This window comes from Stomoxys calcitrans, chromosome 3 (assembly GCF_963082655.1).
Source record: "Stomoxys calcitrans chromosome 3, idStoCalc2.1, whole genome shotgun sequence".
Lineage (NCBI taxonomy): Eukaryota > Metazoa > Arthropoda > Insecta > Diptera > Muscidae > Stomoxys > Stomoxys calcitrans.
Window position 1 is genome coordinate 74695900 of NC_081554.1, and position 16997 is coordinate 74712896.

At 38.9% G+C, this 16997-nt stretch overlaps 1 protein-coding gene across 1 annotated transcript; it reads right to left on the bottom strand.

Moving 5' to 3' along the window:
• Positions 1 to 308: 308 nt before the first annotated feature.
• LOC106093835 (uncharacterized) lies at positions 309 to 16183 on the bottom strand. Its single transcript, XM_013260995.2, has 2 exons — positions 14806 to 16183; positions 309 to 1492 (listed from the first exon to the last, which is right to left on the bottom strand). The coding sequence occupies exons 1-2, from the start codon at positions 15983 to 15985 to the stop codon at positions 309 to 311; spliced, it is 2364 nt and encodes a 787-aa protein (XP_013116449.2). The 5' UTR covers positions 15986 to 16183.
• Positions 16184 to 16997: the final 814 nt, after the last annotated feature.

Sequence of the window (16997 nt, forward strand, 5' to 3'; positions counted from 1 at the left end):
GCCAATGACACGCCGTGTAAATTTGAAAGCGAGCGCGTATGTCCCTGGAATGCCTCCTGAGTTCTTTGCAGGCACCTTCTTCCGCCGCTGGAAATTAATTGAACATTGTGATGCCACAGTAGCGACAGACCAAGGCCTCTGGTAGGACTCGAACCCACCACCCCCGCATTAGCAATCTGAGCACGCTACCAACTCTGCTACCGGGACGCCAATAGCGATCTACATAAGTCAGTGACAAATTTTTAAAAAATGTGTATTTAGTCATTTATTTTTACATACATACTTATAGAAAATAAAAGAATAATATGCTACTCTATATCATCAACGATTTCAAACGAATGCTCGAACAAAAGTGTTTCGTTGTCTTTCGAATTAATGATGAAAAAGGTTAAGAACCTATTAAAAAGTCCAAACTGTTGGGCTTCTTCAAAAGCCTGTTCAGTGGCAAATAGGCAGGTCAATGATTCACCAGAATGAATACATGAAACATGTATAAGATAGAGATTATTATTCCTGTTTGGAACAATGGTCAATGCAAATGATGATAACTGAAGGCTGTCTATGAGATCTTCAACGGCTTTGCAAAGATTAAAATGTATAATGGGATATTTAACGTTGATTTGATCAGCTTGGCTCCATGGCATATTTTGCTTTTGAGAATCGGCTAATTTGCTTAAACTATCAATATGGGCGCCATTCTTAGCTTGCGATGCAGTGGCACCAAATGGTGAGTCCTTAGAATCTGGCTGACATATATTATTTGGGACTGTTTTACATTTCATTCTTGGAGATTCTTTGGTCATTTTCGATTTTCCACAGCATGTTTCATTATCTAACAGTATTTCCGGTTGGGGATTAAAGTTACGTTTGTTTAGAACTTCGTTGTCATTTCCAACATTTGCTACTAGGCCTAAGTGTTTCTTGGAATCCAAAAACTCTTGCGTTCGTTTCCCTAACATACGTTCTTCTGGGCGCAAGTTCTTCATAGACATTAGTTGCTGCTCCAGCATCATGGCTTGGCGATTGGTATCCGCTAAAAGTTTGTAATATTCAGATGAAATATTTAGATGTTCTTCATTATGGTCAGCCAAAGGGTCATTTAGTTGCTTGATATCCTTGTATAGTTTATACAACTCCACTATGGCTTGGAAAAGATGAAGACATTGTTGTAGTACTTGTCGAGGTATTAGCTTTATGCCAATATCTTCCAGTTTCTGATCAAAGCCACTAGCCTTATTGGCTAATAGTTGCAAACGTTCACTAAAGGACCTGTCAGGTGTTCCTACTAAATGGGTTGCCTCACTAAATTCCTCGAATTCTGTACCAGCCTTAAGACGTGTGTTGCTATTAATGGATCTTTTAGGGATAAAACGGGGTTCATCTATGGCCACAGGCTTTTGATTCATATCATAGCCAACTGACATATCATTCTTGTTATGAGCAACGCTTCGAAATTGCAATTTGGCATGATTTGTTTTATATCGTCCATTTTCTGTAAAGAAAGAACAAATATGAATATTGCAAGTGCTTCAAAAATTGATTTGCACAACGTCAAGTCCACCGTACATGATTTACTTGACCACATCAACTGGCACCGTTACACCGAATATGTCGATCCGATGCTGCAAACCACACAATTACTAGTTTAGTTAATGGTATTGCATGCATACCATCCATTGATAATGATATCGAATCCATTGTCCTCTAACCTATACAAGTAAGAGAACTCAGCCTCTTTGGTGAAATAGGGACTTAAGAAACTTTCACAAACTCTATAGAGGGAGACTCTATAATAGGGTCAGTTGAACTAAGCAACATGCTGACTGTGACAAGTACAAAAAATCCCTAAATATGTACAGGAATGAGGTGAAATAAGCCAACAGAGCCTCATTAGTATACTTGTGGAATCGATAGAGGTAGTGAAGGATTACTCTATATTCCAAAGACATTTTCAAGATTCCGAAGACTATTCTGAAATTCTCGAACTCTTGGCTGCGACATCTTATACATAAAATTCAATTTGTGTTTGTTTGTCGGTTTGTTTGTTTGTTCCGTATAGACTCAAAAACGGCTGAACCGATTACCTTGAAATTTTCACAGATTGTGTATTTTGGTCTGGAAGGAAACATAGGCTATATAATTTTTTGATATCGGGAGGGGGACGGACCCTCCCCTTACCCCAAAAGTACTACCCAAAAATAAAAGTGGACCGATCGGGAAAATATGGGATTCAAATGAAAGGTATTCAAGAGTACAGTACGAATTTCATAATAAAAGTTGGGTCCAAGTACCTGGGGCGCCGTCCCAGCAATGACAATATGGGACTCAAGTGAAAGGTATATGGGAGTAGATTACGAATATGGTCAGGAAGTAGGACCCTCCACCGTTACCCCAAAATCAAAAGTGGACCGATACTGACAATATGGGTATTAAATGAAATCAAAAGTGGACCGATACTGACAATATGGGTATTAAATGAAATGTATGCGGAAGTAGATAACGAATCTGGAAAAAAAAATAATGTCGAAATAGAGGGGGTCACCCCACTCCCACAAAAACGCTCGGAATGGGCACATTAGGCAATCACAGATATATGGGACTCGGTTTGTTTGTTCCGTATAGACTGAAAAATTGCAGAACTGATTTTCTCGAAATTTACCAATATTGTGTAGTTTGGTCTAGAAAGAAACATATGTAGGCTATATAATTTTCCGATCCCCTTTATGCCAAAAACACAACCCAAAATCAAAAGTGAACCGATCGGGACAATATAATATAAATAAAAGGTATTGGAGAGTAGAATACGAATATGGTATTAAAATTTAAGTCCAAGTACCCATCGGGCCGCCACAACCCTAGAACTCCCCCAAACAGACATATTGGTCGTTCATTTCAATATGGGGCTCAAATGAAAGGTATTCGGAAGTAAATAGATTTCGAATCTGCCATACAAAATCAGATCGAAGTATAGGGGGTCACGCCGCCCCTTAAAAACGTCATTAGACCTATTATGACTATATGATACTTGGCTGAACCGATTTTCTTAACATTTTCATATATTGTGTACTTTTGTCTGGAAGGAAACATAGGCTATATAATTTTTAGATATCGGGTGCAGGAGGATTCCTGCCCCATAGCATGGGGGTATACTAATCTAGTCATTCCGTTTGCAACACCTCGAAATATTGATCTAGGACCCCATAAAGTATATATATTCTTGATTCGTCCGTCTGTCGAAGTCACGATAGCGGTCGAAAGCGTAGAGCCAGCCGCTTGAAATTTTGCACAGGTACTTGATATCGATGTAGGTTGTAGAGGACTGCAAATGGGCCAAATCGGTTCAGATTTAGATATAGCTCCCATATAAACCGATCTCACGATTTGACTTCTTGAGCCGCTGGAAGCCGCAATCTTCATCCGATTTGGCTGACATTTTGCACATAGTGTTCTGTTATGACTTCCAACAACTGTAACAAGTACGGTCCAAATCTGTCTACAGGGTGGCTGATGAAAGCCGCTACCAAAAAAAAATGTAATAACTTTTTTTCTATTTAATAATAATAATTTAATAATTAATTTAATTAATTAATTAATTAATTTAATTAATAATAATTTAATAATTAATTTAATAATTTAATTTAACATGAATAAAAGAAAAATGTATTCCATACACCGAAAAAAAAATGTAGCAATATTCATCATTGTAGCAATATTCATCAGCCACCCTGTATAACCTAATATAGCTCCCATTTAAACCGATCTCTCGATATGACCACTTGAGCCCATGGAAGCCGCAATTTTTGTCCGATTTGGCTGACATTTTGCACGTAGGGTTCTGTTATGACTTCCAACAACTGTAACAATTACGGTCCAAATCGGTCTATAACCTAATATAGCTCCCATATAAACCGATCTCCCGATTTGACTTCTTGAGCCCCTGGAAGCCGCAATTTTTGTCCGATTGTTTAGTCCGGTCCAAATCAGTGTATAACCTGATGGTGGTGGCGTCAGACCGTAGCATGTTGTCTTCCCCTCCTGTAGGTTTGGATGCCTTGGCACCTGTAGTGGAGAGTAATGCTTCAGGCGCACAACTAGTCGTCAGACTAACAAATGAGGAAGAGACGGATAAACCAGAGCGATGCACAGTACGTCCCCAGCCTTTAAGTAAAGGTGGTGTTTCCGACTCAAATTCAGACAGTGACAGTGTCAACGAAACAGTCATCGCAGACGAATCAAGAGATGGGGACAACGGGATGCCGGCAGAAGTGAGCGATGGCTTTGCTGAGTTCACTAGCGGACCGAGAAGGCGATCCGAGGCATGAAAAAGGAGCCTGAGGAGTGTGCAACGGCAACGGGGATAGAATTGAGATTCCATCCACTTCTAAGGTAGCTGGAAAGAGAATCAGATCTCCCGAAGGGCATAACACTGCTAAAATGCTGAAAAAAGTGCTCCTCACTTTTAAGTACTCTGGGAAAACCAAGCCATGGAGACACCAGACAGTGTCCTGCGGAGGGAGACAAAGTCGGAACAGGAACGAAGTAAACGCGCACGGCCCCTGAGTCCTCATGGAGGACTGTGACTTCCAAAAGGAGGCCACAGCCATCGAGGAAGGGGAAGATGTTCGCTGAGAATGGTAAGCAGACGCCCCCTTACTCAAGAGTGACAAGAAAGCACAACAGAGATGAGCTGACTTATGCAGTCATCAAAATCGACAGTGCATCCGGTGGGATTCCACCAGATCATCGGTTCCAAGTGGAACTCTGTAGAAGGTTCACCCATACAAATGATAAGCTACGAGTATAGAGGGGACATCTTTACATTGCATTTTGCGTAGGCGGAAAATTTAATACCGTCAATAAGCTCGTCGGAGGTATCCACGCCCCCTGGGAGGGCGCAAAGCTCGACCTAGTGAGAAAGATGGACATCTCCCAACTCTCAAAGGCGACGGTCTTCACCAACAGATGGGGCAGTAAAGTCAATGTTGATCTAATGGACGATGAGACCATCAGCCACTCCCAAAAAGCCCATTTAATGGTGGACCAATGATTGGGGTCATCCAAATAAACCTCAACCGGAGCGAGACAGCTACACACGCTCTGATGTAGAAAATTCATATTGCCTTAACTCAGGAGCCATGGAGACCCGGAACAAAGTTTCTGGACTGAACCATATTAACTACCACTGATACTCAGCCGAGGATCTGCTCTATTTGTCATAAAAATTTAAATTTAATATTTTCCCCAGAGTTTCAACAATATAAGGACCAACAAAATGATCCAATCCATAGACTAGTACCGGGTGGACCGAGCCCTCAGAGACTGGATAACCCATATGCTAAGGAAAAAGTGTATAAATTGTGGGTCCCATGACATAAATAAATATAAGGTAGAAAGTGGCATAGGGCACGCCATAGGGGACATTTTATCGCCGCTACACTTGGTGACCGCCATTAATAGCCTATTACGGATGCTACGCAGATGATGTTATAATACTTTTAAAGGATAAGAGTCCAAACCAGCTATGCAGAAAGGCCGAAAAGGTTTTGCATTTGGCATACGACTGGCTAGGGTCCCAATGTTAAACCAGAGAAGACTGAAATCTCCCTGTTCACGAGGAAAACGAAGGTGGGCGCCACATTTCCTTAATAGAACGATTTCGATATCTAACAAGGTCAAATACTTAGGTGTGATCTTGGACAGGAAACTTAATTGGAAGTGTCACATTCAGGAGCGTACAGAAAAGGCCCACAGAGGTCGGTCACTATGTAGACAGGCCGTAGATTCGAAATGGGGTTCACCGTTAGTGCTCTGGACAGGAGCATTATTAGACCAATACTTACTTACGCTTCAGTAGTTTGGTGGACTGCGATATAGAAAAAATGTAATGTAAGGATAATATAACAGATTCAGAGAACATGTTTTCTTGGCATAAGCAGAGCGACGAGGACCACGCCCACTAGGGCACTGGTGACTATTCTAGATATCCGATTCATAGACATACAGATTAAGTGTGAGGCACCCACTGCGGCTATGAGACTTAAGGCGATGGGAGAATGGATAGAGGATAGGAGCAGCTCATACCATCGCGGAAATCGAGGCGACGATGAGAAACCTGGAAGGAATGGAAGAGGTATTTGATTGGGAGACTGAGACGATACTTGCGGTTGAGTGCGATGCACTGCTGCCATCAACACAGTCTTCGATTGCCGGAACTCTGGTATTGCCATCTGAAAGATCATGCTACACGGATGGATCAAAACTAGAGAACAGAGTGGGCCTGTGGGCTATATTGAGAACCCAGGGGCTGAGATCTGTTTTAGACTGACTGACCATAATACTGCCTGACTTGCAGGCGGAAATCCGGGCGATCACCGAATGCGTTAGGTGGTGTGGTGTTAACCGGCCATCAGGGCAATAACAAACACGATATTAAGGTCACGAACAGTCTTGGAATGTGAGAAGGAGAAAACGCCTACTGTGAGAATGGCTTGATCTTCAGAATCCATGGTGGTGGATTCCCAGTCGAAACTAGCACGTTTCTACTTGTTCAGTGTCCACATTATTGTAGATATATGACATCTTAGCAAATGGTTGCAAGTGAGAGATAGAAATAAAGCATATGCAATGTAAGCGCTTAAAGAATTCATTGAAGACCGAATAATAATGGGTAAGAGGGAAATGAAACAAGTAAAAACAAATTGAGTTCAGCCGTGCTATATATAGGTCGAATATTGGGAGTCTTAATACAACTCACTGATGGAAATTCCAGCAAAATCGGATAATACATGCGTCTTTTACGGGCTTTAGACTCTATATCGGCAGCTATGTATAAATATCGTATATCCGATGTGAATAATATTCGGGTCGGATGATAGGAGGCTTAAAACAACTCATTGTTTAGATTTTCAGTCAAATTGGGTAATAAATGCTGCCAGCACTAAGACGTAGTATCCACCGCTGAAAATTTTTATACCCTCCACCATAAGATGGGGGGTATACTAATTTCGTCATTCTGATTGTAACTACTCGAAATATTCGTCTGAGACCCCATAAAGAAATTTTATGTCGATCTAGCCATGTCCGTCCGTCTGTCCGTCCGTCCGTCTGTCCGTCTGTCTGTCGAAAGCACGCTAACTTCCGAAGGAGTAAAGCTAGCCGCTTGAAATTTTGCACAAATACTTCCTATTAGTGTAGGTCGGTTGGTATTGTAAATGGGCCATATCGGTCCATGTTTTGATATAGCTGCCATATAAACCGATCTTGGGTCTTGACTTCTTGAGCCTCTAGAGTGCGCATTTCTTATCCGATTGGGATGAAATTTTGCACGACGTGTTTTGTTATGATATCCAACAACTGTGCCAAGTATAGTTCAAATCGGTTTATAACCAGATATAGCTGCCATATAAACCGATCTTGGGTCTTGACTTCTTGAGCCTCTAGAAGCAATTCTTATCCGATTGGAATGAAATTTTGCACGACGTGTTTCGTTATTATATCCAACAACTGTGCCAAGTATGGTTCAAATCGGTCCACAACCTGGTATAGCTGCCATATAAACCGATCTAGGGTCTTGACTTCTTGAGCCTCTAGAGTGCGCAATTCTTATCCGATTGGAATGAATTTTGGCACGTAGTATTTTGTTGTGATATCCAACAACTGTGCCAAATATGGTTCAAATCGGTTCATAACCTGATATACCTGTCATAAAAACAGATCTGGGGACTTGACTTCTTGAGGGCGCAGTTCCTATCCGATTTGGCTGAAATTTCGCAAGACGTTTTTTATTGTTACTTTCAACAACTATGTCAAATAAAGTACAAGTCGGTTCATAACCTGATATAGCTTCCATATAAACCTATCTGGGATCTTGACTTTTTGAGCCTCAAAAGGTCGCAATTATTATCCGATTTGCCTGAAATTTTGTACGACGAATTCTTTCATGACCATCAACATACGTGTTTATTATGGTCTGAACCGGTCCATAGCCCGATGCAGCTCGCATATAAATCGATCTCTCTATTTTACTTTTTGAGCTCACAAAGAGCGCAATTCTTATTCGAATTGGCTGACATTTTACACAGTTCTCCAACATATAATTTAATTGTGGTCCAAACCGGACCATATCTTGATATCGCTCTAATAGCAGAGCAAATCTTTTCTTATATCCTGTTTTGCCTAAGAAGAGATGCCAGGAAAAGAACTCGACAAATGCGATCCATGGTGGAGGGTATATAAGATTCGGCCCGGCCGAACTTAGCACGCTTGCAAATCATTGAATTTTATTACCAAAATCAGTGTTCGGTTCGAAATGTGTTCAAATTTTGACAAATTTTGTTCAGCGATGAGGCTCATTACTGGTTGAATGGCTACGTAAATAAGCAAAATTGCCGCATTTGGAGTGAAGAGCAACCAGAAGCCGTTCAAGAACTGCCCATGCATCCCGAAAAATGCACTGTTTGGTGTGGTTTGTACGCTGGTGGAATCATTGGACCGTATTTTTTCAAAGATGCTGTTGGACGCAACGTTACGGTGAATGAACACATTTCGAACCGAACACTGATTTTGGTAATAAAATTCAATGATTTGCAAGCGTTGCTCGTTAGTAAGTCTATTCATGATGAAATGTCAAAGCATATTGAGCATCTTTCTCTTTGACACCATGTTTGAAATCCCACGTGATCTGTCAAATACTAATGCATGAAAATCCTAACCTCAAAAAAATCACCCTATAAAATAAGAATTTGATATCCAAATGTAGGACCATGTATTTAGGGCATCACCCCTTTCCCAAAAACACCCCCAAAGGGAAAAAATTTTTCGGCCATGCCAATATGTGGGTCAAATGAAAGGTATTTGAAATTAGAAAACTAATTTGATAACCTATCATGGGGCCATGTGTTTGGGGGACGCCTCATCCTGTAAACTCTTCTCAAAACCAATTAACAATATGGGGTTTAAAAAATGGTATTTGAGAGAAGAGCACGATGCTGATATTTTCTCCGAGTCAAGTTTCTGGGGGACCATCTCACCCCCGAAAACACCACTAAATCAGACATCATGAGAATATCGGGCTGAAAAGAGGTATTTTAAGAAATGAGTACACCTTACATCCAAACTAGACCAATAAAGATCATATAGGATTCAGATAAAGGCACTTATATTGTTAAACTGTTTGTCAAGCGATATATTTGGTTGCCCAAAAAGTAATTGCGGATTTTTTAAAAGAAAGTAATGTAATATGATAACTTGTTATACTCGTATTTATAAGAAACTTTTGATGAAACTAAGTAAACTAGCTTGTTCCTTTAATGTTGTTTGTTTGAAAAATATAATAAAAAGAGTCAGTTTGTTGACAGAAGCTTTACAATTCAGGTGTGGGGTTCCCAAAAAAAAAAAATAAATAAAAAAAAAAGAAGACTCAAAAAAAAAAAATTTTTTTTTTTTTAAATATGGATTCACGCCCTACTCGAGAAAGAATTCTTTCAGCTTTGAAAGCTTCAAATGTGGAATTTCCAGAAACAGCGTCAATTGCACAATTGAGAACATTATATGATTCTTTGCAAGTTAACGGTGGTCCATCAAAGCAGACTGAATTGCCTTCTGGAAATGTGGTTTCTTCTGATTCTGCTGCGAATTCATCTGTAACTGTCACTACAATGTCATCCAATACTTTGAATGAAACTCCCGTTATTAATTCCGCAACTGCCGATCCTGAAAATTTGCTTCAGTCATTTCAATGTAATGGTGAGTCCACAAATCAAACTGAATTGGTTCTTGGAACTGCCGCTTGTTTTTCTGCCGCACGGACTTCAACCGATTTAATATCTAGAAATACATTGACTGTCGCTTTTAATAACAGCGAAATTGACGTATCCTGTGCAAATCTTCGGCAAACACAGACTTCAGTGCCTCCTTCCGTAATTTCTTCCGTACCTTCCGTCTATAATTCTTCTGCTTCCGTTCCTGTAAATACAGTTCAAAGACAATTTCCTGGTACTTCAGGGACTGCTGCTTCTGTTCCTGCCGCCCGGACTTCATCAGTTATTTCCGATTTAATGAATACAAATACATTGGGTGTCGCTTTTAACAATAGAGCAATTGGCGTGTCCTGTGATGTTCTTCCGCAAACACAAACTTCCGTACCTCCTTCCGTATCTTCTTGTGTTGTTTCTTCCGTACCCTCCGTCAATTATTCCTCAGTTTCCGTTCCTGCAAACTTACTTCGAGGACAATTTTCTAGACCTTCTGTTCCATCACAGGTAACAGACCCTTTCATTCGTTCAAGCGTTTTATCCCGTGAAGCTGATGAACTAGAGAGTGAAATTAGAGTTTTGAGATTGAAGCAAGAAATGTTGGCTCTTCGAAACCAAATTGAATCTTTAGAAAACGGTGGAGAAAAGGTTTCTACAAATATCAATTATGACGAGCTCTCTATGATGGTTCCGAAATTTTCTGGGAATGATGGACGAAATATTGAAAAATGGATAAACTCTTTTGAAAGCTACACTATAAATATGACTGACCAAGAAAAATATATGTGCTTAAGATATTTGCTGGTTGGAACTGCGCGAGAGTTCATGGAAAATTCAAATTACAAAGAATATAAGGAGTTGAAGAGATCGCTCTTAGACATTTTCAAGAGAACGGTAACGCAAGAAGAAGTTTATCAAAAATTGCGTTTGCGCAAGTTGAAGCCAACAGAGCCGTGTATTGCCTATATAGTAGCAATGCAAACTATTGCAGCAGAAGGCGAAATCAACGAGCAAGAACTGGTTGACATTATAATAGACGGAATGGAAGATAAAACCAACAACATATCCATTCTATACGGATCAAACTCATTACAAGAATTGATGCATGGAATAGATAGATACGAGAAACGCAGGTCCACCGGGATCTTGTTTCCATTGTTTCCAAATGGGACATTTTTACAAGGATTGTCCTAAAAGGATGAATGTTACTGCTCCCATATTTTGTAGTAATGATATTGTAGACACAACACAAATGGTAAGTGTGGCCTTTAAATATTCTTGTGGATCCAAATATACTAATTCTGCGAATATTTCGTGCTTGATCGATTCCGGTAGCCCAATTAGTTTGGTTAAGATGTCTTTATTACCGACTGGTGTGATACGTTCGAAGAATTTAATACCAACTTCGTATGTTGGAGTTGGCAATTCCCCTTTGAAAATATATGGAAATATTTCTTGTTTAATAAAATTTAAAAAATCGTCTAAACAAATAGAATTACTTGTTGTTCCGAACGAGAGCATTCATGTTCCAATGATTCTTGGAAGGAACTTTATGCATGCATTTAATGTAAAATTACTTCAAGTCAAGGAAACTACGAATGATATAGAAGTATTTGAATCCACAAGAAAAATAAATGACAATAATAATATAACCTCGGTGTCTACACCATCTACGATAAGCAATTCTTATGATAGTCCTGTGAATTCCCAAGTGATACGTACGGACGATATTGATCTAAATCCTTTGTTAAATTCATTCCAGAAGAAGACTTTAGAAGATCTTATTCATAATCGTTATATAACTCCAAAGGGAATTGATAAAAAGTCATCTGATTATAGGATGCAGATTAAATTATCTGATGATATTCCAATACACTGCTCTCCCCGTAGATTGTCGGTTCGTGATCGTGAGGAAACGCAGAAGATTGTTAGTGATTTGTTAGAAAGGAAAATAATACGTTACAGCAATTCTCCATACACGTCAGCAATTGTGTTGGTAAAGAAAAAGACAGGGGAAACGCGGATGTGTGTCGATTATCGAGCGTTAAACAAAAAGACTATTAGGGATAACTTTCCTTTACCCCTCATTGAGGACTGTATTGAGAGCATATCAGGCAAAAAATGGTTTAGCCTCATGGATTTGAAGGATGGATTTTTCAACATAGAAATGCATAATGATTCAATTCCATACACTTCATTTGTAACCCCATTTGGACAGTACGAGTATTTGAAGGTGCCATTTGGTTTAAAGAATGCTCCAGCAAACTTTCAACGCTTTATAAATGGTATATTTCGCGACTTAATAGAGGACCATAGAGTGGTTATATATATGGATGACATATTGATTGCATCCTCTGATTTCGATTCTCATGTTCAGACATTGGCGGTTGTACTTGGACGTGCTTTTGAGTACGGATTACGTATCAAGTTAACTAAATGTAAATTTGGTTATCAGAGTTTAGAGTATTTAGGATACTTAATCAGCCCAAAAGCTATACGGCCGACAGAAAATCACTTGCGAGCTGTGAAACAAATACCAATGCCAAGGAATCATAGGGAATTACAAACTTGTCTTGGGTTGTTTTCCTACTTTAGGAAATTCGTTCCGTCATTCTCAAATATTGCAAGGCCATTGTTAGATTTGCTTCGTAAAGAGAAAAAATTCGTTTTCTCTGAAGAATGTGTAAAGGCCTTTAGTGAATTAAAGTCTCGTTTACTTCGGGCCCCAGTATTAGCTATCTATAACCCTAAAAGCGATACGGAGTTACATTGTGATGCAAGTTCTCATGGATTCGGAGCAATATTGATGCAGCGTCAGGATGATAAAAAGTTCCACCCCGTAGCATTTTTTTCAAAGGCTACAACCAGTGCAGAATCGAGATATCATAGCTTCGAACTGGAAACACTCGCAATTATTTACGCGTTGCGCCGGTTTCGTGTGTATTTAGAAGGATTACATTTTACCATAGTCACAGATTGCAATTCACTTACAATGACCTTGAACAAGAGACAAGTTAATCCTCGGATATCCCGCTGGGCATTGGAACTAGAGAACTATGACTATTCTATCAAACACAGGAAGGGTTCTTCTATGGGTCATGTGGATATGTTAAGCAGATGTATAGAAAAGGAAATATCCCCTCATGTGGGATGTAACATGATTTGCTCTGTAGATTCGAATCAACTCGATGTCCAAATTCAACTGACCCAAGCTAGAGATCCTGTTATTAAGGACTTATGTAAACGTTTGGAAAAGGAAGAGATATGTGATTTTGACCTAATAGACGGTCTTTTATTTAAGAAAGTGGGTGCAACCGTTTGTTTATATGTCCCAAAGGAAATGGAAGATAATGTGATAAGAATGATACATGAGAAGCTTGGGCACCTGGGGACAGATAAATGTTATTATAAGATTCGAGAGAATTTTTGGTTCCCAGACATGCGCAATAAGATAGATAGCTTCATTAAGAATTGTATAAAATGTATCATTTATGCTGCTCCAGCTAGAATAAACCAACAGAACATGTACAGCATTCCAAAGGTGGCGGAGCCATTCGATACGATACACGTGGATCACTTCGGACCACTTCCATCATTAAAATCGAAAAGAAAACACATTTTAGTGGTAGTTGATTCTTTTACAAAATTTGTTCGACTTTATCCTGTAAATTCGACGAGCACTAAGGAGGTTTGTTGTTCTCTCGAAAAGTATTTTAGTTATTACAGTAGACCTAGACGCCTAATCTCGGACAGAGGATCATGTTTTACGTCATTGGAGTTTTCTGAATTCATTTTGAAAAATAATATTAATCATGTTAAGGTGGCGGTTGCCTCTCCACAAGCAAATGGGCAGGTTGAGCGTGTAAATCGTATTATTAAGTCCATGTTGAGCAAATTGAGTGACCCAATAGATCATTCCGATTGGTCATTGAAATTGTCCCAGGTGGAATATGCTATCAATAACTGTGTTCACAGTTCTACAAAGGAAACCCCAGCGAAGTTACTCTTTGGAACGAATCAACGAGGGGTGGTGGTAGATAAGCTGTCGGAATATCTAGATAAGAAAATGAGTAATGAGGAGAAACTAAATTTGAGGGATATGAGGGTTAAGGCATTGAATTCTATACAGCGATCTTAGAACTACAACGAATTATACTTTTCCAAACATCATGAACCGGCAAAACGTTACGATGAGGGTGATTATGTTGTTATTATGAATATTGACAATACAGTTGGGAAGAATAAGAAATTTTTTGAAAAATATCGTGGTCCCTACATTATTGAAAAAGTATTAGATACAGATCCCATATAAGGGTATAATTGAAGCAAAGCGACTTCGGAAATGGTTGACACCTAGGTTATAGATTTATGTTATTGGTCACACTTATATAATATACACAATTTTTATATCATGATATTCAACTGACACAGATCCCATATAAGGGTATAATTGAAGCAAAGCGACTTCGGAAATGGTTGACACCTAGGTTATAGATTTATGTTATTGGTCACACTTATATAATATACACAATTTTTATATCATGATTGTGGGCAATCATATTGTCAGGTTGGCCGAACTGTAATATGATAACTTGTTATACTCGTATTTATAAGAAACTTTTGATGAAACTAAGTAGACTAGCTTGTTCCTTTAATGTTGTTTGTTTGAAAAATATAATAAAAAGAGTCAGTTTGTTGACAGAAGCTTTACAGTAAATACATTTTTAATAAAACTTAGAATGAACTTTAATCAAGTATACTATTTTTACACTTTTTTTCTAAAGCAAGCTAAAAGTAACAGCTGATAACTGACAGAAGAAAAAATGCAATTACAGAGTCACAAGCTGTGAAAAAATTTGTCAACGCCGACTATATGAAACATCCGCAATTACTTTTTGGGCAACCCAATACTATTTTCGTAGCATGGTATTTCACTAAAAGATCTTTAATTGTCGAAAATAAATATTCCAAGGAAAATTTTGCTCCATATAAAGTAAAAGAAGGCACAGCGGAGCGGGCCCGGGTCAGCTAGTACTTAATATTATCCACTCACCTAAATTAATAATTGCGTAAGAATATCCCAAAATGTGATTCTTTTGCTTCAAGAATCCATTAGAGTTTATAACAAAAAATGTTAAAAATCTTTTAAACAATTTCATGCGTTCAGCCTGTCGTAGGGCAATTTTGGTTGTATAAACATCTCCCATAGACTGTCCAGTGTATGCCACAGATACATTAATGCAATAGAGACTATTTGATTTCGGTAGAACAGTCAGAAGTATGTTGGGAATTTGAATCTCTCCTATCATATCCACAATGACGTTGTATAAATCCTTTGTCACCACAGGAAGCTGCTTATCAACAAACTCCAGCTCTTCACTAGAACCAACTTCATTAAGAAAATCAATGGAAGCCTCAGTCTTCTTATGATATTTGAGTTTTCCAGTTGCAGAAGAGTTTCTGCGGTGGGGTTGGTGATGGTTTTTAGAGTTTTCGCTACTTTTCAGTAATCTACAGTTTTTGTTTAGACCACGGCGATTGGGTGTTGGTCTGCCCTTTTCATACTTCTTATGGTGTAAATGAAGACCTTCGGAACACTTACTATAACCCCCATCGAAAATTCGTTCAGACTGATATGTTTTGTGACATTTAAGATTGCTTTGACTTAATGGGGTAGAATGAAATGGAGGAGGTGACCGCTCTACTTCCGTTTGACAAGTATTTACTTTTTTAAATGTTTGAATATATTGCTCTTGATTGTTGTCACCTACACTATTTTTCATCAGATATATAGGTGGGCACCTCTGCCAAGAAAGGGACTTTGGGGGAGTTTGATTTGAATTTGCATGTTCAGCTGTAACTTTGTCAATATTCAACCCAAATGCAATACAACTAGTACCTTGTTCGAAATTAAGAGCATGGGATGTATGGTGGTTTTGCTGCCTTCTGCAAGAATTCGTAAGAGAATCATGCGGTTTTTGCTGATTAAAATCACTTTCTTGTAAGCAACTGCTTGGGGCTTTAATTTCATCAAATTGTTGATCGTTTCTTCCAATATCCTCCTTAGTTATAATTTGTTCTCCTATTTCGTTGAGATAAATTGACACGTTTTTAATATCCTCCTCCAACTTCTTGATTTTGTGTTCAAGACTAGCATAGTCATCGCAGCTTTCTATTGGTGAATAAAATTGTGGAGTTTGGCTTTCATTATCTGGTACTGCTTCGAAAGGCATTACAGTTGTTCTGGGCAATACATCATGAGACTCGAGCTTATCGGTTTCTTGATTTAGCAAACAACCACCACATTAACGCGTTATAAGGATACAGGGGTTTGGCTACACCTCGGGGTATACACTAAACCTTGGGATATCACCTTCCCACTGTTCATGGATTCTATCTAATTTGACTTCAGTAAATCGACTTAAAGTATTTGAAATTTAAACAATATATCGAAATATTGAAAAAAAGTAATAAATGGAAAGTCAGTTGCTAGAGAGAAACGTCATCGACTCATAAAGGGTGGCCCAGGAAAATGTTTTAAAAAATTAAAAATTTTTTTAAAAAGTTTATAACATTACAAATTACTGCAGAGAACATAGTAGTTCGCAGCACCAGATTTCAATATCGAAGTATTCACACGGCCACATGGCTGTCACCCGATTAAAATAGAGAAACCAAATTGATGATGTTGTAATAGATGGAAAGCATTTAACCAGCGTGTTACATGCACGATCGATGCAAGGGGCGAACATCGATTCGGATCATTAGGTTAGGTTAGGTTGAAAAGAGGGTACAGATAATAATCCGCCCCATGCCACTATGGACATACACCTAACCCAGTAATCGGCTTGTTGTGCGCTCTAAATACAAAACAAGTAAAAGCATGCTAAGTTCGTATGGGCCGAATCTTGGGAACCCACCTTCATGGATTCTGCTAAAATTGGGGAGCCATATCTGGTTATAGACCGATTTGGACTGTAAAAAATTTTGAGTCAAATCGAGATAAGAATCGAGTGCACAAGAAGTCAAAAGGGGCGATCGGTTTATATGGGAGCCATGTCATATTCTTGACCGATTTGGACCGCACAGTTGTTGGAAGTTATAACAGAACGCTTTGTGAAAAAGTTCACAAAAATTGCGGCTTTCAGTGGCTCAAGAAGTCAAATCGGAGATCGGTTTATATGGGAGCTATACCAAGTTATACAACGATGTGAACCATACTTGGCACAGTTGTTGGATGTCATA